This window comes from Oncorhynchus kisutch, linkage group LG9 (genome assembly GCF_002021735.2).
Source record: "Oncorhynchus kisutch isolate 150728-3 linkage group LG9, Okis_V2, whole genome shotgun sequence".
Lineage (NCBI taxonomy): Eukaryota > Metazoa > Chordata > Actinopteri > Salmoniformes > Salmonidae > Oncorhynchus > Oncorhynchus kisutch.
In genome coordinates, this window is record NC_034182.2 from 23,199,302 (window position 1) to 23,227,247 (window position 27,946).

At 44.0% G+C, this 27,946-nt stretch overlaps 1 protein-coding gene across 2 annotated transcripts in view; it reads left to right on the forward strand.

The window, feature by feature from the left end:
- Positions 1 to 27,883, forward strand: part of LOC109896358 (phosphofurin acidic cluster sorting protein 1) — a 54,328-nt gene extending 26,445 nt beyond the window's left edge. Inside the window, exons 2-24 of one of the 2 annotated variants that reach the window (XM_031832176.1) lie at positions 3,790 to 3,877; positions 4,235 to 4,324; positions 5,238 to 5,363; positions 6,283 to 6,427; positions 6,609 to 6,700; positions 7,094 to 7,171; positions 7,931 to 7,990; positions 12,052 to 12,212; positions 13,487 to 13,586; positions 15,543 to 15,626; positions 15,715 to 15,836; positions 16,100 to 16,247; positions 17,379 to 17,483; positions 18,715 to 18,821; positions 19,265 to 19,419; positions 19,582 to 19,692; positions 19,801 to 19,903; positions 20,037 to 20,079; positions 20,631 to 20,673; positions 20,808 to 20,949; positions 21,650 to 21,888; positions 22,131 to 22,250; positions 23,165 to 27,883. In XM_031832176.1, coding sequence (XP_031688036.1) covers positions 3,790 to 3,877; positions 4,235 to 4,324; positions 5,238 to 5,363; positions 6,283 to 6,427; positions 6,609 to 6,700; positions 7,094 to 7,171; positions 7,931 to 7,990; positions 12,052 to 12,212; positions 13,487 to 13,586; positions 15,543 to 15,626; positions 15,715 to 15,836; positions 16,100 to 16,247; positions 17,379 to 17,483; positions 18,715 to 18,821; positions 19,265 to 19,419; positions 19,582 to 19,692; positions 19,801 to 19,903; positions 20,037 to 20,079; positions 20,631 to 20,673; positions 20,808 to 20,949; positions 21,650 to 21,888; positions 22,131 to 22,250; positions 23,165 to 23,283 — 2,581 coding nt within the window. In that variant the 3' untranslated portion in view covers positions 23,284 to 27,883. The remainder of the gene's footprint in view (positions 1 to 3,789; positions 3,878 to 4,234; positions 4,325 to 5,237; positions 5,364 to 6,282; positions 6,428 to 6,608; positions 6,701 to 7,093; positions 7,172 to 7,930; positions 7,991 to 12,051; positions 12,213 to 13,486; positions 13,587 to 15,542; positions 15,627 to 15,714; positions 15,837 to 16,099; positions 16,248 to 17,378; positions 17,484 to 18,714; positions 18,822 to 19,264; positions 19,420 to 19,581; positions 19,693 to 19,800; positions 19,904 to 20,036; positions 20,080 to 20,630; positions 20,674 to 20,807; positions 20,950 to 21,649; positions 21,889 to 22,130; positions 22,251 to 23,164) is intronic. The other variant, XM_031832177.1, reaches the window with a different exon arrangement.
- Positions 27,884 to 27,946: the final 63 nt, after the last annotated feature.

Sequence of the window (27,946 nt, forward strand, 5' to 3'; positions counted from 1 at the left end):
CGAAGACGTAAGACTAAATGTCAGTGAGAGGAGCTGTTTTGGAACAGTAGGATCGACTATAGTACGTGTCACCATTTTTTGAATAGGGTATTTTGTAAAGGTGCCATGGTATTTTTCTGTGGTAATTTAACAGGCAGGGGGGCTAAATGTTTGCCGTGTGACTATCACTCCCGACACACTCACAGATTGGTACCATTTTATATGACAGACAGGGATTCTTTGTGTTTTACAAGTCTTGTCTGACCCTTGTGTAGAGAGAGTGTGAGAGAGAGAGAGAGAGAGAGAGAGAGCATGTAAAAAAGAGAGAGGAAGGTAGAGAGACCGAGAGAGATGGGGGAGGGAGAACGACACGGAGAGACAGACCATTGTAAATACATCCCATATGTTTATTTATTTCCCCTTTTGTAATTTAACTATTTGCCCATCGTTACAACGCTGTGTGTAGACATATGACATTTGAAATGTCTCCTATTCTTTTGGAACTTCTGCGAGTGTAATGTTGACTGTAAACTTTTTATTGTTTGTTTCACTTTTTTGTTTATGATCTACTTCATTTGCTCTGGCAATATTGGCATATGTTTCCCATGCCAATAAAGCCCTTGAATTAAATTGTGAGAGAGCGAGAGGGGGGGGGGAGAGAGAGAGAGACAGCGTTTTATAGCTGGGGTTTATGATAGCAGTGAGTGATGTCTCTGTCAGGTCGAGGCCTCCATAAAGAGACAGGCAGTCAATGAGAGAGGTAGACATTATTATCTCAGCCTAGCAGAGCGCGGGAGGGAGCTGTGCTGGTAAAGGGTAGTCACAAAGTAACTCCCGAATAGGAGTGCTGATCTAGGCTCAATTTAGCCTTTAAAAAAAGAATAATAATCATAAATGAATAAGATTATACGGCCAGAGAGGACCTGATCCGAGATCAGCATTCCTACCGTACTCAGAGACACTTTGTGAATACGGTCAGGCACCGGACAGTCGGGCAGACTTGCTCTCCATTCAAGAGACTTTATTAACTTAACTTTAAGTTAATAAACTTTATTAACCCTTGGCTTACGAGGGTTTATTTGTTTCGGACTGTCTCTTCTAATAAATGTAGGTGTTCGGAGCTACTTTATATGAGTAATTAATGGAAATGTTTCATGATATAAATGTTTCATGATATAAATGTTTCATGATACTCCTAAAGTGATGATGAATATTCACATGTAACAAATTCCTGTATGGAAATGTGGACCATATAAGTCAATTAAAACGATTTGACAGGTAGCACCATGTCCTTGACGACCTACCTTGTCATCCCGACTCCTTCATCACGTTTCTTTGCGTTAAAGTTGAATAAATACGTTGAACACACGGATCATCAACATTCAGCACAATGGGAAACATCTGGTGTTATTAAGGTCTGGATCGTGTTTTCTACTCAAGACATTTCTCTCCTCTGGGATTCCCGTGGTAAAACCCTGACCTCTTGTCCATATCAGCATTACTACCTCACCAATGGAAGGAACCCAGGCCTTCTGTAACCAGCGGTATGATTTTCAATACGCCACTGCTTATAACTAAACCGTAAGTTGAGTATAACCATAAGACATCTAAGATGTGTCATTCTATCCAGTTTAGGGCTCCAGCTGTGCATTTGGTTTGTTAACTTGTTAGCTAAGTGGCTAGATGTCAAGATCAAACTTCTTGGTTATTGCAGAGATATTCAATCCCCTCCTGGATCAAGATCCCTGTTGCCTCAATAGTTTTGTGTGTAAAAAAAATTATAATTGTGCCCCCTGTGTGCACTTCCGGTAATAACGTATATCCCAGTATGGTACAGAAATGGTATGAAAATCTTACCCCCAAGGGGCTAGTTTTACCCCTTACCCAAGGGGCTAGATTGACCCCTTGCCCACAAGGGGCTAGATTGACCCCTTGCCCACAAGGGGCTAGTTCTACTAGATCTGAATGGTTTGGATCTTTTCCACCTAACCTGTCAGAGGGCAAGTTGTTGTCTCGAGAAGCCGACCCTGGGCATCAGTGACTAGGGGCTGGTTTCAATGATGGACTCTTTTGGCATAGAGGAGCTACGTCCCTGCCTTAGTCTCTACTTTATCAGCTTGAATAAAATACAATACGGTAGCTACTAAGATGCAGGTCAGAGGTTATTTTTAATGAGTGCATTTCACAAGTGGCTTAAAAATATATATATTTAAGTTAACAAATTCTTATTTAAAATGACGGCCCAGGAACAGTGGGTTAACCGCCTTGTTCAGGGGCAGAATGACAGGTTTTTACCTTGTCAGCTCGCGGATTCGATCCAGCAACCTTTTGGTTACTGGCCCAACGCTCTAACCACTAGGCTACCCACCGCCCCAGTTTGTGTTAACTAACTTCACTAAAACCACTGCAAAGGTTTTGCCTGCAAACGTTGGTCTTGAACCGGGACGTTGTAGCAAGTCTGCTTGGTGATTATCTTTTCATTTTAATTTGTGTTTATTTTTTTGTTGTTGAGGCGAATTGTCTGAAGGACCCACCCCAGAACAGTTTTTCCCCCCGTTATCAAAAGAGAGGGTCCATCATTGCCAAAAGGGTCCATCATTGAAACCTAGTCACTGTCGCCTAGGGTCTGGGTTTACAAGACTAGGCAAGTTGAAGCTAGTATTACCACATAAATCAGGATTGGATAATATCTGGCTTAATGTGACTAGAGGTTATGGGTTAGGGCCTGAGGGTTGGTTTGGAATGGAGCCGACGTTGGTGTCTGTCTTGTCCACTAACTTGTTCTTTATGGCAGTCATGACCCTGCTGTGTCCAGGCCACATTAGCAGAGCAGCGATTAGCCCTGCTGTCTTTTATCTCTCCCTATCTCTCTATTATATCTCTTTTCCTGCCCCACTCCCATCCCCTCTCCCTCCCTACATCTCTCTGCCCAGGCCTATTTTAGTTTAAGTTGTCTCAGAGGCCCCAGATGTGAATAATTCAACACACTGACCTTCTGGGTTGGACTGTTCAGTTGGTGGGGTGGGGGAGTGGAGGGTCGAGGGGTGGGTGAGGTCTAGTCTCTATTTTCAGTCTTTAACGTAATATTTTGGAAGCAGTAGGTGCGGTTGTGTCTGAGCTGTGCTGTAGGTGCGGTTGTGTCTGAGCTGTGCTGTAGGTGCGGTTGTGTCTGAGCTGTGCAGTAGGTGCGGTTGTGTCTGAGCTGTGCAGTAGGTGCGGTTGTGTCTGAGCTGTGCAGTAGGTGCGGTTGTGTCTGAGCTGTGCTGTAGGTGCGGTTGTGTCTGAGCTGTGCTGTAGGTGCGGTTGTGTCTGAGCTGTGCTGTAGGTGCGGTTGTGTCTGAGCTGTGCTGTAGGTGCGGTTGTGTCTGAGCTGTGCTGTAGGTGCGGTTGTGTCTGAGCTGTGCTGTAGGTGCGGTTGTGTCTGAGCTGTGCTGTCGTTTCGGGGGGTTTCTGCAAGCATCCCACAATGCACGTGTCTGAGGTGGATTCAATTTAAAGGACTATTGATTTACCTTTGCCGTTTTTTGTTTGTTTGTTCAGCTGTGATTGACTGTAACGGCACTTGGAAAAGCGAAGAAAACATCCCGTCCTAATTCTGTTGAAAATCGACTAGTCAGCGACAATGTGTCATAACCTAAACGTTAGATTAACCATTATGGTAATGTAATGTGGTTTTCTGTACGGGTACCTTCCTTGTAGTGGACCGTGTGTTCTCGAGTGACCTAGGATGTTGTTTGCAGTGCATTTTGCTCAGTCTCTCTCTCTCTCTCTCTCTCTCTCTCTCTCTCTCTCTCTCCTGTCTTATTCCAGGCTGTTTAACCTGACCCTGAAAAAGCTGATCATGTTGAAGGAGCTGGACAAAGACCTGACGTCTGTGGTCATCGCTGTCAAACTACAGGTACTGCCTGACCCGAGATCACTATAATACACTGTTTCATTGAATTCTATTCAATGCCCAGCATTCCTCAATTCCATCTCTCCCTCCTCTACTCACCATCTCTCGTCTCTTGTTCTTCTTATACTCTGTCCTCCCCTGTTCTCCCCTTTCTCCATCCTTTTCCCCTCTCATCCATCCACCCCGTCTGTCTCTGTTGATAAAGGCTGATTGTTTGGACTCTGTAGTATGTCAATGATCATCTTTAACCAGATCTATCCTCCCTCCCTCCCTCCCTCCCTCCCTCCATACCTCCTCGACCTCTTTTTATTCCGCTATTCATGATCCGACCCTCCCTCCCTCCCTCCCTCCCTCCCTCAGGGTTCTAAGCGTATCCTGAGGTCCAATGAGATCTTGTTGTCTTCAGCGGGACTGACAGAGACAGACCTTCAGCTCACCTTCTCTCTACAGGTACAATACTACTACTACTACTACTACTACTGCTATTACAGATACAGCAGGGCTGGCCTTGCAACTGAGACTATTTACATAAGAACGGGGTCACCACTCACACCTACGGCCTGCACCCCCCCGACCGGGTCGAATATTCAAATATCCTGGACCTTTTCAGTAAGGGTTCCACACCGATATTCTGTACATTGCCCTGATGAAGGCACAGTGATGCCGAAACGTGGATGTTTAAAATATATATATATTTTTTAAATGTATTACCCGATGTGTTACTGGGAGGTTATACCTTTGGAGTGTGCAAGTCTTTTTTTGTTTTTCTAGCTTCCAGTTTATTCTGTTTTTCAGCACCTCTACACTAAATCATTTTCTCGTGTGCCGGTAAATAATAATAATAATAATTATTATTAGTAGTAGTATTTTTTACCGTACGTCAACAGTTCCTCAGCTCTTGGCAGAGTTAATTTTTTTTCTCTCTCTAGGTTTTATATTATTATCTGTCCCAGAGACATCCGACTGTCCCATTTATCTGAATCAGAAACGAGGAGTCCGCATCGCTGTGGTGTAGACACACAAACACACAAAAACAGTCCCGTTTTATCGAGGTCAGTCGTTTCTGTACGTGGGTAACTGGGTTATTACAGACTGCAGAACTGGGGTGATTTCATATCTTCAAGTCGGTTGAACTTTCCGTTGAAGGTTGCTGCGGAGCGCTCCGGTCACTGTAGGTTAGTCTGATTTTGGGGGGGGGGGGGGGGGTACGAGATGTGACCTGTCACATCACGGAGTCCGACACCGGTCGCAGAACAGGAACGTTACTCAACACTCCGATTCTATATCTGTGTAGTTTATACAGTCTGACGATGAGTCTGTCACGGTTCTCTCTGTGTGTGTGTGTGTGTGTGTACCCTCACAGTACCCCCACTTCCTGAAGAGAGACGCCAACAAGCTTCAGATCATGCTGCAGCGTCGCAAACGCTATAAGAACCGAACCATCCTGGGCTACAAGACACTGGCGCTGGGTCACATCAACATGGCTGAGGTACGGCGCTAACCTCCGTTTAAAAAAAAAAAAAATCTATTCAACACTATTACTCAATTCCTATTTCATCTCCAATCATCCTTGGTTTAACGTATATTTGATCGATCTTCACCACGCCTTTACAAGTCGTACAGAAAGGAAAGGGGCTCCTGCCCTGAGGGCCATTCTGGCTCAGACGAGGCTACTTACTTTACGTAGATCTACCTTTACAGTAGCTAACAGTTGGTATTTCAAGTCTATTTTGCCTTTGGCTAACCTCTGTTCAACCTTCATTCAACCAGCTACACCTTTAATAATCAAGCCTTTTGTCAACCTCAGTGTAGCCACAGCACTCTGTCACAACACTCCATGTCATTCTGACACGCTCTACCCAAAGCTCTGGCAGTGTTTTTGAAGTTTAATAAAAGAACTGCGCTGTAGCTGCTGCATTGTGTGTGTGTGTGTGTGTGACTGCTGCCTGTGTAATAGGATGTGTAGACTTCATTAACACAGCCAGAGTGTGACCAGACTGCAGAGAGAAGGGGGGGAAGAGAGCTGATGCTGTTCTGAACACCAGTCTTTGTACAAAATATGTGGTGATCCCTTTCTGTTTCCCCCTGTTTTCTATTTTCTCTGTCCCTCTCTGTCTGTCTCTCTGTCTGTCTCGGTCCCTCTCTGTCTGTCTCGGTCCCTCTCTGTCTGTCTCGGTCCCTCTCTGTCTGTCTCGGTCCCTCTCTGTCTGTCTCGGTCCCTCTCTGTCTGTCTCGGTCCCTCTCTGTCTGTCTCGGTCCCTCTCTGTCTGTCTCGGTCCCTCTCTGTCTGTCTCGGTCCCTCTCTCTGTCTGTCTCGGTCCCTCTCTGTGTGTGCTCTCTTCTATCCCTTTGTCTTCACTCTCATCTTTCCCCCTGTTTCCATCCCCCCTCCCATATCCCATGTCCAGGTGATGCAGCATCCCAGTGAGGGGGCCCAGGTGTTGGGGCTCCATAGCCAGTTGAAGGATGCCTCGGTCCCCGTGGCGGAGGTCAGGGTCTACTCCCTCTCCAGCCAGCCCATTGACCACGAGGGACCCAAGGCCAAGATGTCTGGTAAGGGATCTGAGTGCCTGTGTTTCTCTCTCTCTCTCTCTCTCTCTGCACTCCATCCCTCTACTCCCTCTTAGACTTTTCCTCTCCTCCCTTCCTAACCATTAATGCTTCCTCTCTCCCTCTCTTTCTCTCTCTGCTTCCCCCTCTATCACCTCTCTCTCTGCTTCCCATCTCTCTCCAGATCGTTCTCCAGACATTGATAACTATTCTGAGGAAGAAGAGGAGAGCTACTCATCAGAACAGGAGGGCAGTGACGACCCGATCCACGGCCAGGTGTGTGAGTGTGTGTGTGTGCACGCGTCTTTTGTCCTGTCTTGTTTGTGAAGCAGAGATACCTGGAGCCCAAGGGATTTGAAGAGGAGGAGGGAGGGAGGTGATAGTGAGAAGGAGAGGAGAGAAAGCAGCAAACAGACGAAATGAATAGATAAGGAGAGGGGGACATGGCTCGGGGAGGACAAATGAATAGAGTGAATGGAGGTATGGAAGGGGCGAGGAGTGAAGGAGAGGACTAGTGAAAGGATGGCGGGAAGGAGGTCACGGTTGGTAGGGTATAAATAACCTGCTGTGAGTGTGTGTCTCATGCTCTGAATAACTCTCCAATCCTCCCCCCTCTCTCTGTCATCCCTCTTTCTCCCCTCCACTTCTCTCTCTCTCTCTCTCTGACAGTATCTGTATGATGAAGAGGATGAGGTGAGGAAGAAGAAGCCCCGGCGGAAGCTCACCTCCAACGCTTCCATCACTAGAGTGAGAAACCTTTCTCTCCCTCCCTCCCTCCAATCCCGCCCATCCCTCTCTCCCCCTTTCACTCCATTCTCCTGCTCTCAAACCTCCTCTTTACGCCTCCCTCTATCCCCCTCTTTCTCCACCCCTCTCTTTCAGTCAACCTCTCCCTCTATTGTTCTCCCTCCTTTGTCCTTAATTCTGCAATCACTCTGTTCCTCCCGTTCTTCTTCAATGTGTGTAATTACATTTCCCAGGAGGCAAACAGACGATTCTGAAAATATATCCAAACACACACTCCCGCATGCACCCTCACCCACACATACACACTCCCGCATGCACCCACACACACACACATTCACGCACGCACACACACACACATGCGTGCAGAATGAGGCCATGGCTGCACTAGTCACATATATATGATAGAATACACTGTAAAACACCTGAGCATCATTTGTCTTGGACTGCAGCAGCATCTTAAATGATCTGTTCTCTGGTCAGTTGATATTCATATTCATTCAAGGGTTTGTAGATGGGTCATATTCAAAAGGCACCGGGTGGAAGACAATGGACTGACATGGGGGGGAGGGGACCACCTACGCTCGTTCTATAAGAAACGCTTGTTTTCGTTTTCTTTATGGAAAAAAAACAATGTTTTTGCGCTAATGAATTCAACCCAGGTCTATAGAGAAATGTGCTGTTGCTTGACAGTTGTCCACGAACTCAATGTTTCTCAGAACACTTAACCCTGAGGGAAAATAATAGTTGTCTCTCTTACAGCAACCAAACATCAAGCAGAAGTTTGTGGCTCTGCTGAAAAGGTTCAAGGTTTCTGATGAGGTAGGCATCTCGCTATCGCTCCTTCTCTCTCTCTCGCCTCGTCTCTTGTCTTTCTCTCTCAATTCAATTTCAGGGGCTGGGAAATGTATGTTTACATTGCCAAAGCAAGTGAGATGGATAATAAACACAAGTGAAATAAACCATAAAAAATGTACAGTAAACATTACACTCACAAAAGTTCCAAAAGAATAAAGACATTTCAAATGTGATATTATGTCTATATACAGTGTTTTAATGATGGGATAATAGTTAAAGTACAAAAGGGAAAATAAATAAACATAAATATGGGTTGTATTTACAGTGGTGTTCTTCACTGGTTGCCCTTTTCTTGTAGCAACAGGTCACACATCTTGCTGCTGTGATGGCACACTGTGGGATTTCACCCAATAGATATGGGAATTTATCATTTTGTTTGTTTTCGAATTCTTTGTGGATCTGTGTAATCTGAGGGAAACGTGTCTAATAGGGTCATACATTTGGCAGGAGGTTAGGAAGTGCAGCTCAGTTTCCACCTCCATGTTGTGGGCAGTGTGCGCATAGCCTGTCTTCTCTTGAGAGCCAGGTCTGTCTACAGCAGCCTTTCTCAATAGCAAGGCTATGCTCGCTGAGTTTGTACATAGTCAAAGCTTTTCTGTGTACTGTGCCACTGTGTACTCTCTGGACAAATAGCATTCTAGCCCTACTATTATTCTTTCCAATTTGTCAAATAATTCCCTTTTTTTTCATGATTTGGTTGCTGCTAATTGTGTTGCTGTCCTGGGGCTCTGTGGGGTCTGTTTGTGTTTGTGAACAGAGCCCCAGGACCAGCTTGCTCCGGGGACTCCTCTCCAGGTTCATCTCTTTGTAGGTGATGGATTTTTTATGAAAGTTTGGAAATCACTTCCTTTCAGGTGGTTGTAGAAATTAACGGCTCTTTTTTGTAATCAGCGAATATCCACCTAATTCTTCTCTGCATGTATTATTATTATTATTATTATTATTATATTTTTTACGTTGTACACGGTGTATATTTTTTGAAGAGTTCTACATGCATGTCCCCGAATTTGGTGTTTCCCATTTTGTCAATTCTTGGATAGTGAGCGGATCCCAGACTTCACAACCATAAAGAGCAATGGGTTCTATAACTGATTCAGGTATTTTTTGCCAGATCCTAATTGGTATGTCAAATTTTATGTTCCTTTTGATGGCATAGAAGGCCCTTCTTGCCTTGTCTCTCAGATCGTTTACAGCTTTGTGGAAGTTACCTGTGGCGCTGATGTTTAGGTTGAGGTATGTATCGTTTTTTGTGTGCTCAACAGTGTCTAGATGGAATATGTATTTGTCGTTCAGGCAACTGGTCCTCTTTTGGAACACCATTTTTGTCTGGGCCCTGAGATTTACTGTCAGGGCCCAGGTCTGAAAGAATCTGTGCAGAAGATCAAGGTGCTGCTGTAGGCCCTCCTTGGTTGGGGACAGAAGCACCAGATCTTCAGCGAACTGTAGACATTTGATTTCAGATTCTAGTAGGGTGAGGCCGAGGGCTGCAGACTGTTCTAGTGCCCTTGCCAATTCATTTATATATATATATATATATATATGGTGAAGAGGGTGGGGCTTAAGCTGCATCCCTGTCTCACCCCACGGCCCAGAGCAAAGAAATGTGTTTTTTTGCCAATTTTAACAGCACACTTGTTGTTTGTGTACATGGATTTTATAGTGTTGGATGTTTATCCCCCAATACCACGTTCCATCAATTTGAATAGTAGACCCTGATGCCAAATTGAGTCCAAAAAAAGTTTTGAAATCATCAAAGCTTGAGAAGACTTTGCCTTTGTTTTTTTGTTTGTCATTTATGGTGTGCAGGGTGAATACGTGGTCTGTCGTACAGTAATTTGGTAAAAAGCCCATTTGACATTTATACATTTCCTTAGTGAAAACAATGTAATAAGCGAGTCTGCTGTTAAGGATAATGCAGAGGATTTTTCCCAAGGTTGCTGTTGCCCACGGTAGATATTGTGGTCAAATTTGTCTCCAGTTTTGTGGATTGGGGTAATCAGTCCTTGGTTCCAAATATTGGGGAAGATGGCAGAGCTGAAGATGATTTTTAAGAATAGCCAATTGGAATTTGTGGTTTGTATATTTTCATTTAATTTAGGATACCTTCAACACCACAGGCCTTTTTGGGGTTGGAGTTTTTTATTTTTATAATTGGATAATCCAGTGGGCTCTGGTAGTCTTTTAATAGTTGATTCTAAGATTTTGTATTTGATCATGTATAATTTTTTGCTGTTCTTTGGTATCGGGCCAAAAAGCCTGGAGTATTGGTTTATCCATACATCTATGTTTTGGATAGATAACTCTTTGTGTGTTGCAATTTTCCCAGAAGTATACTGTATACGGTTTAGGTTTTCTACTGTCAAGTTTATACCTTCACTATTACAGTGAAACATTTTGTCCAGGAAGTTGTCTAAAAGGGATTGAATTTATTGTTTTTTTGGTAGGTTTCCACACTACTTTCCTTCCATCTATAGCATTTCTTAATATTATTCAGTTCCTTTGGCTTTGATGCCTCATGATTGAATATTGCTCTGTTCAAGTAGACTTGTGATTTTACTGTGGTCTGATAGGGGTGTCAGTGGGCTGACTGTGAACGCTCTGAGAGACTCTGGGTTGAGGTCAGTGATGAAGTCGGCTACAGTACTACTGCCAAGAGATGGGCTATAGGTGTACCTACCGTAGGAGTCCCCTCGAAGCCTACCATTGATGATGTACATAACCAGCCTGCAGGAGTTGTCCTGTTTTTGTTGGTTATGTTGTTGTGGCTAGGTTGGTATATGGGGGAGGGAATGCTGTCACCTCCAGGTATGTGTTTGTTCCCCTGTGTACTGAGGGTGTCAGGTTCTTTTCTTGTCTAGTTCTGGCATTTTGGTTGCCACAGACTAGTATTTTATTTGATCTAACCTTTATTTAACTAGGCAAGTCAGTTAAGAACAAATTCTTATTTACAACGACGGCCAACCTTGGCCAAAACCTAACTCGGACGATGCTGGGCCAATTGTGCGCCGGCCTATGGGAATCCCAATCGCGGCCAGTTGTGATACAGCCTGGAATCAAACCAGGGTCTGTAGTGATACCTCTAGCAATGAGATGCAGTGCCTTAGACCTCTGCCACTCTGGCGCCCATGTCCTTGGGCCTGGAAATTGTGGATCTCCCCCTCTAGGATGGAGAAGCTGTCATTGTTAAGTTATGACAGCACACAGGAGGATGTTTTTCTCTGTTGAGATCATTTCCTCTTGAATTTCTAGCCTAATGTAAAGTGTTCCTGTTTTGATTCATTTGAGTGAGTTAGTTTCTTTATAGGATGACAATGTCTGTATTTCTGATTTTCTTTGGTGAAGTCCAGGTTCCTGCTCTTTAGGCCAAAGGCAAATTTCCTCAGGCCTTGGATTTTCAAGGATGAGATAGTGAAGCCTTTGTGTTCCATAAAGTGTCCAATGTTAGTCGTGTGGTTTGGCCTCAGACCAGTAAGTGTGAGCAGAGCCTGCTGATCATCTGGTACATGCCATTGGCTTGAGCTTGTGTAAGAGTCGGGGGCTGGGCCTGTTCGCCTGCTCACGGCCTGTGCGTATGTGTGACTTTCGTGTTGAGGCCCTCTTTGCGGGAGTGGGGGGCATGGGGTGGGCAGAGGAGGGGCATAGGTCAGATCTGAGGGGGACTATATGGTGTGTGTGTGTGTCTAATCAACTGGGATAAAAAAAAAAACATTCTTCACTCAAACTCCCGACTTTTTACTTTCTGTCTTACACCCCCCCCCCCCCCCCGACCTGTTTCACTTCTCCTAACACCCTGTTTTGTGCAAGTTGCAGACATTAGAATTGCAATTTGATGGTGTTTCTCTACACACAAGTATGTGTGAGAGAGAGACAGAGAGAGAGATGTGGTAATACAACTGGAGCTTTTTCATATATATATTTTTTCAATGTCTATGCGTTATAAGACTGTGCCTCTGTCTGTGATGTTGGTATGAGTGAGCTATGCTTCTGTACCCGTGTAATATGTTGATCTGTGTGTCTGTGTGCAGGTGGGTTTTGGTCTGGAGCATGTCTCTAGTGAACAGATCCAGGAAGTGGAGGAGGATTTAGATGAGCTCTATGACAGTCTGGAGATGTACAACCCCTCTGACAGTGGCCCTGAGATGGAAGAAACGGACAGCATCCTCAGCACACCCAAACCTAAACTCAGGTAGCTGTTATGGTGACGTGTGTGTGTGTGTGTGTGTGTGTGTGTGTGTGTGTGTGTGTGTGTGTGCACACCTAACCCAATCATGCTTTGGCCTTTACACTCCTCTTGACGTACAGTGCATTCGGTAATTATTCAGACCCCTTGACTTTTTTCACATCTTGTTAGGTTACAATATGGATTTAAAAAATAAATAATTTTATTGACTTTTTACCCATCAATTTCATGGTATCCAATTGGTCTTGTCTCATTGCTGCAACTCCCGTACAGACATTGGAGAGGTGAAGGTCAAGAGCCGTGCGTCCTCCGAAACACGACCCAACCAATGCCCGCTTAACCCGGAAGCCAGCCGCACCAATGTGTAGGAGGAAACACCGTACACCTGGCGACCGTGTCAGTGTGCATTGGGCCCGGCCCGCCACAGGAGTCGCTAGAGCGCGATGGGACAAGAACATCCCTGCTATCCTAACCCGGACGACGCTGGGCCAATTGTGCGCCGCCCCATTGGTCTCCCGGTCGCGGCCAACTTCGACAGAGCCTGGACTCGAACCAGGATCTCTAATGGCACAGCATGCAACTGCGATGCAGTGCCTTAGACCACTGAGCCACTCGGGAGTCTCTCTCAATCCTTCGCAATCTACACACAATACCCCATAATGAAAAGCAAAAAAAAATATTTTTGCAAATGTATTCAACATTTTTAAACAGAAATACCTTATTTACATAAGTATTCAGACCCTTTGCTACGGGACTCGAAATTGAGCTCCGGTGCATCCTGTTTCCATTGATCACCCTTGAGCTGTTTCTACAACTTGATTGGAGTCCACCTGTGGTAAATTCAATTGAATGGACATGATTTGGAAAGGCACACACCTGTCTGAAGTCCCACAGTTGACAGCACATGTCAGAGCAAAAACCAAGCCATGAAGTCGAAGGACCTGTCCGTAGAGCTCCGAGACAGGATTGTGTCAAGGCACAGATCTGGGTAAGGGTACCAAAAAAAAAATGCCTGCAGCATTGAATACTTTCCGAATGCACTGCATATACACAAATGTACACTGCATATACACAAATGTACACTGCATATACACAGATGTCATGAACATCGCTAGCAACAACAGAATAAAACAAATGTTTAACACACACAACAGGAAAAGAGAATATCTTCTTTCTAATGATGAACTTTATTACTCAACTAATACTGATCATCACTATGAACACACCGTTACATGTATGTTACAGTCGGTGCTAACTTTTGTTTGTGTGTGTCCATCCAGGCCGTTCTTTGAGGGAATGTCCCAGTCCAGCTCTCAGACGGAAATCACCAGCCTGAACAGCAGAGGAGGGAGCCTGGGACGAGACGCCTGCTTCAGCCCTGTGAGTAATGGCGGGAGAGAGGAGGAGGAGGAGGAGGGGGGGAGTAGAGAGAGGGGACTGAGCGAGGGAGGGGGAGGTAGATAAGTAATGCATTAAAGGATGGAGGGGAGGAGGGGGGGGGTCAAATCAATTTTTATTGGTCACATACACGTGGTTAGCAGATGTTATTGCGAGTGTAGTGAAAAATGATTGTGCTTCTAGTCCGGACAGTGCAGCAATATCAACAAGTAATCTAACAATTCCACAACAACTACCTAATACACACTCATCTAGGTAAAGGGATGGAATAAGAATATGTACATATAAATATATGGATTAGCAATGACCGAGCGGCATAGGCATGACACATGATGAGTAATGCAAGATGTGTAAACATTATTAAAGTGGCATTAATGAAGTGACTAGTGGCCAATGATTTCAAGTCTGTGTAGGCAGCAGCCTCTCTGTGTTAATGATGGCTGTTTAACCTCTCTGGGATCGTTCGGGACGCTAGCGTCCCACCTCGCCAACAGCCAGTGAAATTGCAGGGTGCCAAATTCAAAACAGAAATCTCATAATTAAAATTCCTCAACCATACAAGTATTTTACACCATTTTAAAGATATGCTTCTCGTTAATCCAACCACAGTTTCCGATTGCAAAAAAAGGCTTTTCAGCGAAAGCAGAACATATCGTTATGTTAGGTCAGCAACTAGTCACAGAAAGCATTCAGCCATTTTCCAACCGAAGAGAGCCACATCAAATAACAGAAATACTCATCATAAACTTTGATGAAAGATACATGTTTTACATAGAATTAAAGATAAACTTGTTCTTAATGCAACCGCTGTGTCAGATTTCAAAAAAGCTTTACGGCAAAAGCACAATATTCAATAATCTGAGAACCAGAGTTCAGCCACAAAAGCAAGCCATACAGTTACCCGACAAGTTGTGGAGTCAACAAAAGTCATAAATAGCATTATCAATCTTCACTTACCTTTGCTGATCTTCGTCGGAATGCACTCCCAGCTCCCACTTCCACAAGAAATGTTTGTTTTGTTTGATTACATCCATATTTATGTTAAAATGTTTAGTTCATTATTCCAAAGGCACAATGCGCGAGCGCAAAATCCAGACGAAAAGTCAAAAGGAGTTCCATTACAGTTTGTAGAAACATGTCAAACGATGTTTACAATCAACCCTTAGGGTCTTTTTATAATAATTCTTCAATAATATTCCAACCGGACAATATCGTATTCATTACAGAGGAAAAAGAAGGAACGGCACACCCGCGTGACCGCGCAGTAAACAACTGATTGGCCACAGCCTGGTCCACTTGTTGAAACAGCTCTTATTCGACCTCCTTCCACAATAGAAGCCTCAAACAACTTTCTAAAGACTGTTGACATCTGCTGGAAGCCTTGGGAAGTGCAATCTGGCCCCATAGACACAGCATATTGGATAGGCAATCACTTAAATGAAACTACAAACCTCAGATTTCCCACTTCCTGGTTGGATTTGTCTCAGGTTTTCGCCTGCCATATGAGTTCTGTTATACTCACAGACATCATTCAAACAATTTTCTATCCAATACTACTAATAATATGCATATATTAGCATCTGGGACAGAGTAGCAGGCAGTTTACTCTGGGCACCTTATTCATCCAAGCTACTCAATACTGCCCCCCTGTCACCAAGAAGTTAACAGTCTGATGGCCTTGAGATAGAAACAATTTTTCAGTCTCTCGGTCCCGGAAGAATCTTGTGAGAAGGGGCTTAAACAGAAAGGAGACAACAGAGGGGAAAAAAGAGGGCGAAGGTGAAGGATTGATATTCACACCAGGTGAAGTGTAGCCCGCGTTCAACCGGCCAGTTCTTGCGAGTTTCACGGCGCAGCGGTCATCCCGCGATCATCAGTCTGGTAATACGTGGCTCGGTGAGATGTGTGGTAGTGACTGTATTTCCTGCATGTCTCCAGCAGGGGGAGCAGCGGCCTGTGGAGATGAAACACTCTCGCAGTCGCAACCTGGAGGTGGAGACCCTCTCTGAAACGGACACGCTGGTGAGACGCGCTAACAGGCTCGGTGTGCTGTGTAAGAGGTAGCGATCCATTCTGAGCTCAAGCTAATCTGTGCGCGTTCTGTGTGCAGGAGTTGACGGATCAGGAGATGTTTCCGGAGGGCCCCTGTATTACGGTGTCAGGGGCTGAGAAACCCCGTACGCCCCTGAAGAGCAGCAAGAGTGGAGGAGGACAGACCATGCCCTCCCCCAGGTAACTACAAACACACACACACGCGCAGACTCTTGCCATAGTGACTCCAACAAAATGACACATGCCTGATACCAAAACAACCTCCCAGGTGCCTTTGCAGATGTGCATATTTTCCTCAGAAAGGTAGAATTGTTCCAATCATTCATCCCCAGAGGAAAGGGTTTGGGGTCAGTTTGGAGTTTTAACACAAACACGTAATACCCTCCACACTGGTTGAACTGGGGATTGGTCTCCTTTTAAAGGTGTATGTGTGTGTTTCACAGGCTGGATGGCAGGGGCCCCACCCCCAAACAGAAGAGACAGAGCAGTACTCCTATGAAAGAGAGACAGCTGTCTAAACCAATCAGTGAAGGGGGGAGGACCAACAGCTCCGACAGCGAGAGATCCCCCGAATTGGGACACAGCTCACAGGTAACTCATGTGTACACACACACACATGCACACACACACATTCTTAAAACTACTGTGAGCGCCAAAAGTATTGGGACAGTGATACATTTTGTTGTTGTTTTGGCTCTTTACTCCAGCACTTTGGATGATTTTGAAGTTATACAATGACTGAGGTTACAGTACAGACTGACAACTTTAAATAGAGGGTATTTTCATCCCTGGTGAACCGTTTAGAAATGAACGCACTTTTTGTACATTCCCATATTCATAGCATGCAACGACTACATCAAGCTTGCGTCAACTGACTACAAATTTGTTTGATGCGTTTGCTGTTTGTTTTGGTTGTGTTTCAGATTATTTTATGCCCCAATGGAAATTAACGGTAAATAATGTATTGTGTCATTTTGGAGTCACTTTTATTGTAAATAAGAATAGAATATGTTTCTAAACACTTCTACATGAATGTGGATGCTACTATGATTACGAATAGTCCTGAATGAGTCGTGAATAATGATGAGTGAGGTAGTTACAGAGGCATAAATATCATAACCGCAAGACACGCTAACCTCTCACCATTACACACACACACACACACTTTTTTTTTTATAGCAGGGGGTCCTATAGTTCCAGTTGTCACATCTCATCCATCCATGGGTGAGAGACCAGATGCTGCTGGAAGATATATATATATATATATATTTCGGATGGGAAGTTAAACGGGTGTCCTGACTCTCTGTGGTCACTTATCGTAAGAGTAGAGGGTGTTAACCCCGGTGTCCTGGCTAAATTCCCAAGCTGTCCCTCATACCATCACGACCACCTCATCATCCCCAGTTTACAATTGGCTCATTCATCCCTCCTCCTCTCCCCTGTAACTATTCCCCAGGTCGTCGCTGTAAACGAGAATGTCAACAGTCAACTTACCTGGTTTTAAAAAAAAAAAACACACAAAAACAAGCTTAAGGAGAGCACAGTATATGCCAAGAAAGAAGCGTTGTCTCTCTCCATTCCTCTCCTCCCCCTACTCCCTTCTTCTTGTCTAAATAAAGAACATGAATGTACCCACGATGATGAGACTAAGAATGAATGATGTATGTGTTGTTGAGTCATCTAAAAAAAAAAAACTGCTCCACTTTGTGTGTGTGTGTGTAGGTTCTGAGGAAGGCGGTGTATGATCAGCTGAACCAGATCCTTCTGTCTGACGCGGCTCTGCCTGAGAGTCTCATCCTGGTCAATGGCACCGACTGGCAGGGCCAGGTAAGAACCGTGTGTGCTAGTGGTGTTAATAACCCATCCGTAACAGCCTTGACCATATGTGAAAATCGGAGGCCAGCGTCCGGCCCTAACCAGCTAATATAAACATTTTGATGACTAGAATAGTGTCATAAATCGATGGAATTGAATGCCGCAGTTGACATCGGTTTAAGCTTTCTCTGTGATCTCTCTCCCTTTTTCGGGGGCAAAGACGTTTAGGGACCGGGGAGAAAATGCAGTAACTCAAATAAAACTGGAAAGATGTTCTGTGCAGTTTGGAAAACGACCCAACTTGTTTCTGTTAAGATTTCAGTTCGGCTTGGATGCATATCTTATGTGGTTGAAATACTATCAGCGTTTATGATGCTGATAAGGATAGCACTTCCACACACGGTATCTAGCTGCGCATTCGCATTCTCTCAATATGCGGAAAGAAAGAATTCATATTTCTCCACTCCTGTTCCTGAGTCCAAATTTAGACTACATTCGGTGTATCATTTTACTGCGAGAAATGCTTAACTCTGCGGGAGTTAATGTTAAGGCTATGGGAGAGGACCTACAGTCGGTGTCCTGATTTCAGTGTCCATTTAACCCATCTGAACAGTGGGCTACAGTTCCCTTGATGTGCCATAGGCCTATCGAAAGTCCCCGTGTTGGGACTGTAAGAATTTGTATAGCACGTCACAATCACACACATAACGTCACATTGCGATCATCCTCCCTTTTAACACTTCACCAAATCTTTCCCAAACATGACTTTTCTGACCCTCCCTTCTCTTTATTTTCAACTCTCCATTTCGCAGCTTTTCTCTTATTGAATTCAACTTCGACATTGTCCTTTTTTTCCCTCTGCGGATCGGCGCTACCTTTTTTTTTGCCCGTTCCCAAAAGCATTTGGCTATTTGCCCGTCTAGGCTATTTGGTGGGTACAGTTAGGCCCTTAGTCACTAATACCAGATAACCTAAAATAATGAAAGAAAAACAAATGTAGCCTATAAATAAAAAAAATCCATAATCCTTGTGCAATTTCTATGTTATTCTTTTCTCTTTATTTAACCCGCCCTTGACCCTAAACTCATCCACCCCGCGGATATAACCGCAGGTACTGTGGGTTATGAGTCCTCCCGCGCATCACTTGTGTGTGTGTGTGTTGTGTCAGAACAAACCTGTATGTTGCTGCAGTTCTTTAAGTGTGTGTGTGTGTGTGTGTGGTGTGTGTGTGTTCGTGTTCCAGTACGTGGGAGAGCAGCTGCAGGTACAGAGGCACCCGGTGGTGTGTACGTGTTCAGGAGCTGAGATCCAGGCGGTGCTGTCTGCTGTCCTCACACGCATCCAGAAGTTGTAAGTCTTAACACTTTATATGCATGCGTACGTGTACACGCGCGCGCGCGCACACACACACACACACACACACACACAGAGTTGTGAGTCTGTTGGTCTAACACATTATCTATGCTCTATTAATCTCACTCTATGAAATATTTAGACCGCCAAACTCAGTCTCTCTCAGCTCCTCTCTTCTCTCTTTCTTTTTTAAGTGAAGTATTTCAAATGTCATGGTGTATCCTCGTATGTCACAAGGATAGTCAAATTATATTTATAGCAAAGCTTTTTCATTGTCAAAGTAGGCCTAAAAAAAAAATACTCACTTAAGTGGTCGAATGCTAGCATCCATTCGAATACCTGGATATTCGACTAACCGTGCTCATCGCTACTTGGTGGGTTATGTGATTATCTTTACCCCCCCCCCATCTCTCTCTCTCCCTCTCTACTTTCCTCTGTAGTTGTAACTGTAACTCGTCCATGCCCAGGCCGGTCAAGGTGGCAGTGGTGGGTAGTCAGAGCTACCTTGGTGCCGTCCTGCAGTTCTTTGTCACACAGTTGGCAAGCAAGACCTCTGATTGGCTCAACCACCTGAGGTTCCTGGTGGTGCCCCTGGGTGAGACAAACAACATGGGCGCCTTCTGTCCGTATCCATGGTGACGGGCGTAGTGAATGGTTGACAATGGAAAAGAGTTGTTGTTGTCAGGCTGATCACGTACACTAAAAGATCATCTCTCCGTCTTTCTCTCTCTCTCGCTCTCTCTCTATGGTCTTATAGGCTCTCATCCTGTTGCTAAGCACCTGGGTGCCATAGACAACCGTTACAGCTCTGCGTTCTTAGACGGGGCGTGGAGAGACATGTTCAGCCGCTCTGAACCCCCACAGACAGGTACACACACACACACACACACACACACACTGGATCTGGATACATAAAGTTAGCACTCAGAGCCTGACCAATGACCTCTAATCTTTGATCTGTGTTCCTGTGCTGCAGACCTGTTGGACGTGGCCGGTAGGATCTCCCAGTACGTCAGTGGCGCTACCGTCACACACCAGCTGCCCATCGCTGAGGCCATGCTTACCTGCAAACACAGGACGTGAGTGGACGCGCTCGCACACACAAACTGTCAGGGTGTAACACATACCTTAACCCGGAGCAAGAACTACAAGATGGTATTCAATTTAAAAACCCATGTAACTGGTCATAACTCATTATTTGTCTCTGTTCAGGCACGATGAAGATTCTTACCAGAAGTTCATTCCTTTTATTGGGGTACGTATATAATAAGCCGGGTCTCTCTGTAGACTCTTCCATAGATCTACCGTTGAAAATCTGTATATAACCCATCCTTCTACCTCATCCCCATACTGTATTTATTTATTTTGCTCCTTTTGCACCACAGTATCTCTACTTGCACATCCATCTTTTGCACATCTACCATTCCAGTGTTTAATTGCCATATTGTAATTACTTCGCAACCATGGCCTATTTATTGCCTTAACTCCCTTATTTGACCTAATTTGCACTCACTGTATATATATATATATTTTTTTTTTTTCCTACTGTATTATTGACTGTATGTTTTGTTCATTCCATGTGTAACTCTGTATGTGCCGACCTGCTATGCTTTATCTTGGCCAGGTCGCAGTTGCAAATGAGAACTTGTTCTCAACTAGTTTACCTGGTTAAATAAAGGTGAAATAAAAAAAAATAAAAAAATGGACATCTAGTTTGTATAGTAACTCTTCAGCTGATTTAGGGTGTTTGGAATATGAGGTATTTGTCCTGATGTTGTAGTAACAGGATGTTGTAATGTGTTCCAGTTGGTCAAGGTTGGTCTGATTGAGCCAGACACTTCCTCTACAGGTAGGTTGGTTTAAAAACCAATGAAGAAGTACTCTCTTACTGCTATATTTCCATCATCCAGGCCTATTTACTTGATAATATTACAAATAGTGACATTAATCTCACCTCCATCCCTTGCCCCTGCGGTCGCCTAGGAGACACAGAAGAGGGCGTGGCAGGGAGCTTGGCTGTTCCCTCTACGTCCCCTCCCTCCCACGGCTCTCCCACCGGGCTGATCAAAGAGGCTGCCACTCCCCCCTCCTCTCCGTCTATGAGCAGTGTTCTCGCAGTACAGGGGTAAGTCTGCACCCAACCCCCCCTAGCTTGGGGTATAGTCTTTTGTGCTGTTATTTCTTATTATAAGGTGCTGGGAAATTCCAGTTCTCAGGAGCTGCTACGTTTCCTCTCTTTCTGAGTAATCATGAGTGGATCAATTAAGTGCCAGAGAGTGTCTGCGTACCTTTTCATGTCTAAATCAGTCCCCGAATGGAACGAGAACCAATAAACAGACGCACTGTGGCCCCCCCTTGATCTGACAGTTGCCTGCCGCTGTTTGAGTGAAAGAAAGGAAAGGGGAAAAGAGAGGGAGGAAGGGAGTGAGGGGGGAATATTACCAGCAACACTGCTTCTCCTCAGGTCAGCCATCTCGGGTTCATTATGTCCCCTTCATGTCTGCCCTGGTGAAACTCTAGAGCAGTGATCCTCTCTGACCGTCTAAAAATAACCACAGATGCATCAGCAGCTTCTAGCGTTATAGCCCATCATTGTTTTGGGGTTTGGTGCTGTAACAGACTCTCTTGTCCTCTCTATAGCCAAACTCAGGGTTGATACACCGCATGAAATGCCGGCCCGTGAATCCATAACCCTCTCTGTCGCTGAATACATCCTCCCAACACCTCACAAATGAACACAACTTTTTAGCACAGTACCTCCATAACTTTCTCTTTCCTGTATTGTATCCTAACCTGTCCTCGTGACCCTCCTCTTCCTGTCCCAGGAGCCCCAGTATGTCCCAAGGTGTGGATGCCATTGGGTTGCAGGTGGACTACTGGCTGGCGTCGCTGGCGGAGAAACGCAGAGAGGGCGAACGGCGCGACACAGGCTGTAAGAACACTCTGAAGAGTGCCTTCAGATCCCTGCAGGTCAGCAGGCTACCAGGAGGGGGCAGCAGTGAGACACAGGCCCAGGTCAGCACCATGGCCATGACCGTGGTCACCAAGGAGAAGAACAAGAAGGGTAAAGAGTTTTAGAATAACACTTTTTTATGGCACAATCAAAGTAATTCAGTGTTTTTAAAAAACAAACAAACACAGTTTTTAATGCTGAATGATCAGTGGAATAGATGCATTCCATCTAGTTGGGGTGTTCTTCAGTCATTCTTCCTACAGTATGTGATGTGACTGTTAGTCTTCCTGGTTGTATAGTTATAGAAATCCTATTGCATTTATAATGAAGGTTGACTTTCTCTGTGTCTGTAGTTCCCACCATATTCCTGGGTAAGAAGCCGAAGGAGAAGGATGTCGACTCTAAGAGCCAGGTCATTGAGGGTATCAGCAGACTCATCTGTTCTGCCAAGCAGCATCAAACCATCCTGAAAGGTACAGGAACATGAGACGAGGAGGGAGGGAGGGAGGGAGGGCGGGCGGGGAAGAGGTATGACCAGTGAAATTGGAGAGAAGCCTCTGAGAAGAGGGAGGGAGGGGGAGAGAGAGGTGAAATTATAGTGCTTCTCTAGATGCACAATCTTTAGAGTCGACCCATCAGTAAAGATGAGGTGTAAGAGAAGGCAGGGGAAATGATTTATTGGGGATGTTGGAGGAAAGAGAAAATGAAGGAAGGGTTGTGTTAACGGACCTCTAAGACTGTGCCCGAAATAGCACCCTATTCCTAACAATGGGCCAATAGGGCTCTGGTCAAAAATGGTGCACTACTGTATATAGGGAATAGTGAGCCATTTGAAACGCAGCCTAAAGGTGCCCGCATACTAGGTTCAAACGTCTGTGCCCCTTAAAAGACCTTTGCTTGAAAAACTAGATAACTGCTATTTTACTTTTTGTCCCTCTTGAGACGCCGTATCAACATTGTAGCCTGTATGCACTTCCTCAAAGCAGTCAGAATTATTCAAAGATGAATCAAGAAATCTGTAATTCATTTGGACATTTTTGCTGAGGGAAGTCTTTGTCTCGCAATTTTACATCTAACTAAGATGTTTGGTGCAGTATTTCTCAAGTGAAAAAATATGCATGAAAACTCGTTGTCACACTTAATTGAAGAATCCTGTCCATAGTTCCCACTCCTACTAGGAGTAGTACTGTTGACCAATCACAGACGAAGGGGCGTAGAATTATGCTACCGAACTACAACTTGCCTCAAGAAAAAAATGTAATATCCGCAAATGTTCTCAAATGCGCAAACTGTTTCTACTGGGAAGCGTGCGACAGGCTTAAGTGTTCCCTGTCTGAACAATAGTCATACTTAACCAGTATCTATGTGTCTCCTGTGTGTGTCTCAGTGTCCATAGACGGAGTGGAGTGGAATGACGTCAAGTTCTTCCAGCTGGCTGCCCAGTGGCCCACCCATGTCAAGTATCTCCCTGTTGGACTGTTTGGTTACAACAAACCCCCCTCCTAGGGTCCACCCTGTACCCCTCGCCCAATCCCGTCCCACCTACGCACACAGACCCCCGCCTCTCGGGAACGCCGTGGCGACTAATTTCGGTCAATTACGATGAAGGGTTGAGGGGCCGAATGTATTTGCTATGTTTTGTCTTATTTCTCTATAGTAGGGAGGGAGAGATGGGTCGGATATGGGGTGCAACGCTACTAGTCACTTTAATGAATTGAAATGCCCCTCTCTCTGTCTAGCGTGTGTGTATGAGGGGCCCACAGCACAAGATAACGGACTCCCGTTCAACTAATCCTAACGATGAGATGCACCCGCATGAATAACTCGACCCCTGGGGACTTGACCCCTGACATCTGACCCTTTAACCCTTAACCCTGACGAGGTAGTTCTCTTATCACCTTGAACCTGCCCGGTGTCATCAAAGGCCAACCTGCATGCTGTACTACTACACCACCACGTGCCAGGACATGTTATAACAGTAATGCCACGGTTATTATGGGGTATGGAGGGGAACTTGGGATCAAAACATACTGTACATGTGCATGAAATGGAATGAACAACAGACGACACCTACAGTAGCAATGCTTTTTCTGCTCCCTAATTACATGATTTTTTATTTTTTTCTCTCACCAATGATGTACAGTAAGTTGACATGTTATGCATATGACGAGCAGAAAATATAAGAGAAGGCTCTAGGTTTTTTTGTAACGACATTTGAACTCCCTGTGTACAGCGAGGGCGTCGACTTAAGAGGTCACTGTTTGCCCCAACTTTACTGAGAAGAGGCAACATTTCTGCTGTCTGTAAGGCTTGTCCCTTTATCAACCTCAGTTGTTGTTGTCAGTGTTGCTCTCTTGATCCACCCTCCACTGTATAGTCCTCCTTCCGCTTGTGGACGTACAGTATATCACCTGTGTGGGGCTGTTGCATGCTGGGATTTGTAGGCTGAGGCTCGTGCTGAGGTTAAATTGGGGGACAGGAGCTGTGACCGTCATCTTCATTTTTTGCGATGCACTTCTAGTAACTATAGTAGCTAGGTATCTTACTCCAAAGCACAATGTCGCACGCTACTAGTGACTTTTTATCCCTGTCTTTACCTGTCAAGGATTGCAAAATTCCGGTAACTTTCCCAAAATTACCAAGTTTTCCAGAAATCCTAGTTGGAAGGTTTCTGGAATTAGGAGGGAATAAGTAGTAAATCCGGAATCTCCCGACCTGGATTTCTGGAGAACATGCATTTTCCAGCCCTGCCTGTGATAGACGGGCAGCGTTCACGCCACTGAAATAGTGGTGTGTTGTGTCTAGGGTGTTGTGAGGTGGCCAAGTGTCCAGTGACAGGTGTGTTATTATGTAATGTGGTAAAATGAAAAACAATATTGAAATATCTATGAAACCAATTTTCTAAGTAACCCACGCGACACAGTATGATTGTTTTTGTGTGTGGCCACGTGTTTGTGTCGAGATGTGGTCAATATCGCTTTATGAGTTCTGTAGGCTGCGGTATCAGCGGCCAGACGTTTGCCTTGTAGACTGACACAAAGATAGGTGACACCAAATGACCTTTTTAAGAGCTACTAACAGCTCTGGTGCTTTTCAAGAAAAACTGCAGACAAATAATTTGTATCCAAAGAATTTGACTTAAATAATTGATTTTCAATTTAGTAGCAAAGTCTATGGTCTAATAATGTACCTGCAAAGTACATTCAAATTAGTATATTTTGAATGAAATGGTAATGTGTTGTAAGCAAAACACTAGTTCTCTTGCTGTCTAAAATGAAAGCTAACGAGTGTTGAGTAGCTTAGCCTTGTGTCACCTACAAAGTAACCTTTGACAAATGTCAAGTATTACAATGCCAACGTCTCGATTTTTGCTGTTATTATTATGATTTTCGGGGTAACTTAGAGGTAGGTTTTTCAGCTTAGGTGTAACAGTGTTAAAAATTGTGACGTCAACACCTTGTGTAACTCAAATCTGGCCCTGTTCTCTTTTGGGGGGGGGGGAGGGGGGGGGGGGGGGGCTCGTACAAAGGAAGGTTTTTGCACCAAGGGCTTCAAACTGATTGAGAGCATAAGTACACAGCTATGCATGTTCCACAAATCAGTCTGAATGATAGTATGTACAGATCTCAGACAATAAGGATGTATTTCCAAAAATCATTAGAGGTATCATCTGAACTTAATTTGAATGTGCAGATAATATTCATTGTTAGTTTCTATTATCTCTTCTTGGTCTTGTCGACAAAAGCTTTATCATTTAGTAAACATACATTTTGGAGGTTTTAACACCATTTTACCAGTCCAGAATAGGGTTGCAAAGGGAGGATATATTACTGGAAACTTTCTATGTTTGCCAGTAAACTACCACCATTTTTGTAACTTTCAAGGATTTTATGTAATTTATCACATCTATTGGCCATTTTGGGTACTTCAGATTATCACATGTCTTTCATGATCTGTGGCCTAATCACCTATATAAAATATAATCAAATAAGATTTTAAAATGTAAAAAATGCAATGACAAAGCTGTAAAACATTCCTAAGTATTAATAATCAACTTAAGTGAATACCATTGGTGATTAATATGAGGGTTTCAGCATGACATGTCAACCATAACATTTTTTTACACACTTATTTATTTTACTATGTCAATATGCCTTTGTTGTAAATGTGATGGCAGTTGTGAAAAAAAGTCAATAGTTGGAAGAGTTGCAGAGATCATTAAGAATAATGCCATTGTTGATTAGATGCTTTTTAAAATTAATTTGGCTATTTTCTCTTGATCAGAGGGTGTATCCACTAGGAACTAATGGATATTGTGGACACAGATATGACATTAATACTATACATGATTTTTTTTTTTTTTTTAAACATTTACTCAAGTTTAAATGACCAAAGTTACCATCGAATGCTATAGATTCCGGCAACTTTTGTAAATTACCGGTAGCTTTACCCTAGTCCATAACCACCTGTTATTTCACTAGAACATTTTTGTTTTATTATAGAAGAAAACACACCATAATAATCTCTCTCAACTCCATAGTCAGTTGAGCTTGTAACCTCTGTGAGCTTGAATACTTTGTGCAACTTCCCTGTGAGTATCAAAGAGAGATACGGCAAAGGCAGTGGTCCTCTTGAAATCATACCATTTTAAACCCTGCTTCTCATAGCAAGTGTCACTGCCCACCAGTCAAGGGCTAGACCCAGACCAATGCCTTCATGTGGACTTGGGACTCTTAATGCATATTTTAACTGAGACTGTATCCTACTGTATGAATGTTATGTACAACAGGGTTTTCTCTATGGGAGAGACGTTTTTGCTTGAGGATAGTGAACCCTACCTGTAGCTACGCTACTCCCTAACCACAGATCTAGGATCAGATTACAATTCCCCCCCCCCCCCTAGTTCTAACCATAACCATTAGGGGGATTAAAAGATATCGGACCCCGTGTCAGTGGTTAGGGGAGACTTCTACCGTCTCTGAGCAGAACAAAGAGGTCCAATTTCTCTATGCCTTGCAGCGTGTTATTAGCGTAATAAGGAGTGTAAGATATATGATTCTATTTGAACTCCTGTCTCTTCATAGGGGATCATAAGCATTCACTGAATGGGACAAAGAAATCACTGCCAAGATGTCAAATGTTACATGGATATAACACCAAGCTGAAGCGGGGGTGATGTAGATATAGGTGTTAAATGTTTTTGGTGATAAAACTTTGTTCCAAAGTAATAATTTTAATGTTGGAAACCATTATTTTTTTCCACTATACATTCCAATGTTTACTCCTCTCTCTCCTCTCCCCCTGTTTCCAGTTCAGTCCCTTCTGTCACCTGTTGTACCATTAACATTTTTGTTGTTTTTCCCTACCTCCTCTAGGCCTATTTGTCCTGTGTGGCTGTCTCTCAAACTTGTACCTGTGTCTCTACCTGTATTGACCTGTAGTTACTCTTATGTCCATGACTAACGTATAGGGACAGCGGTTTTTGCTAACCATGTGACCCGACCAGGAACAATCCTGGGCCTTAGTTATAGTCTTGAGTACAGGGCTCAGACTGTCTCCCGAAATGGGTCATATGGTCCTGAAACACTTCTGTCCTGGAGGGGAAGAACAATATGATCTATTAATATGAATAAATCAATTTAGCGGATCAATACTGGCCTTCCTCTCTGCTATCATCACAATGTGTTTCAGAACAAATGGAGTGAGAGATCTAGAACAATCCGTAAGCTATCTAGAGTCTCTGGCAGGATTCCACCAGCTTTGCTTCTAATAAAGCCCATTTTGAAAGGATCCCTGCTTGTAACATAGCACCCTATCACAGAAGAAAATCTGTTTTTGCATAACACTGCTTAGACTACACTTATGCTTGGTTGTAGTTTGAGGGGAGGATTCTAACACTTGTGCATTTGGAGAGTAATTTTGCACATGCCATTGTTTCTTCAGCAGCTTTTTTGCCTTTTGTCTATAAACAGTAATAATGCTTGTACATATCACAACAGTACTTCTGTATTGTATCTTAGTCCTTGTTTTTTTTATTTGAAATGTTTTGTAGTACTTTTTCATGATTATGTTGTCAATTAAACTGATGTGGGATGGAAAAGTGGAACTGTTTGTTTTTATTTTGTAAATACTCCTGAGTTGTGTGTGCGTTCTGGTGCTTTTTCAGTTA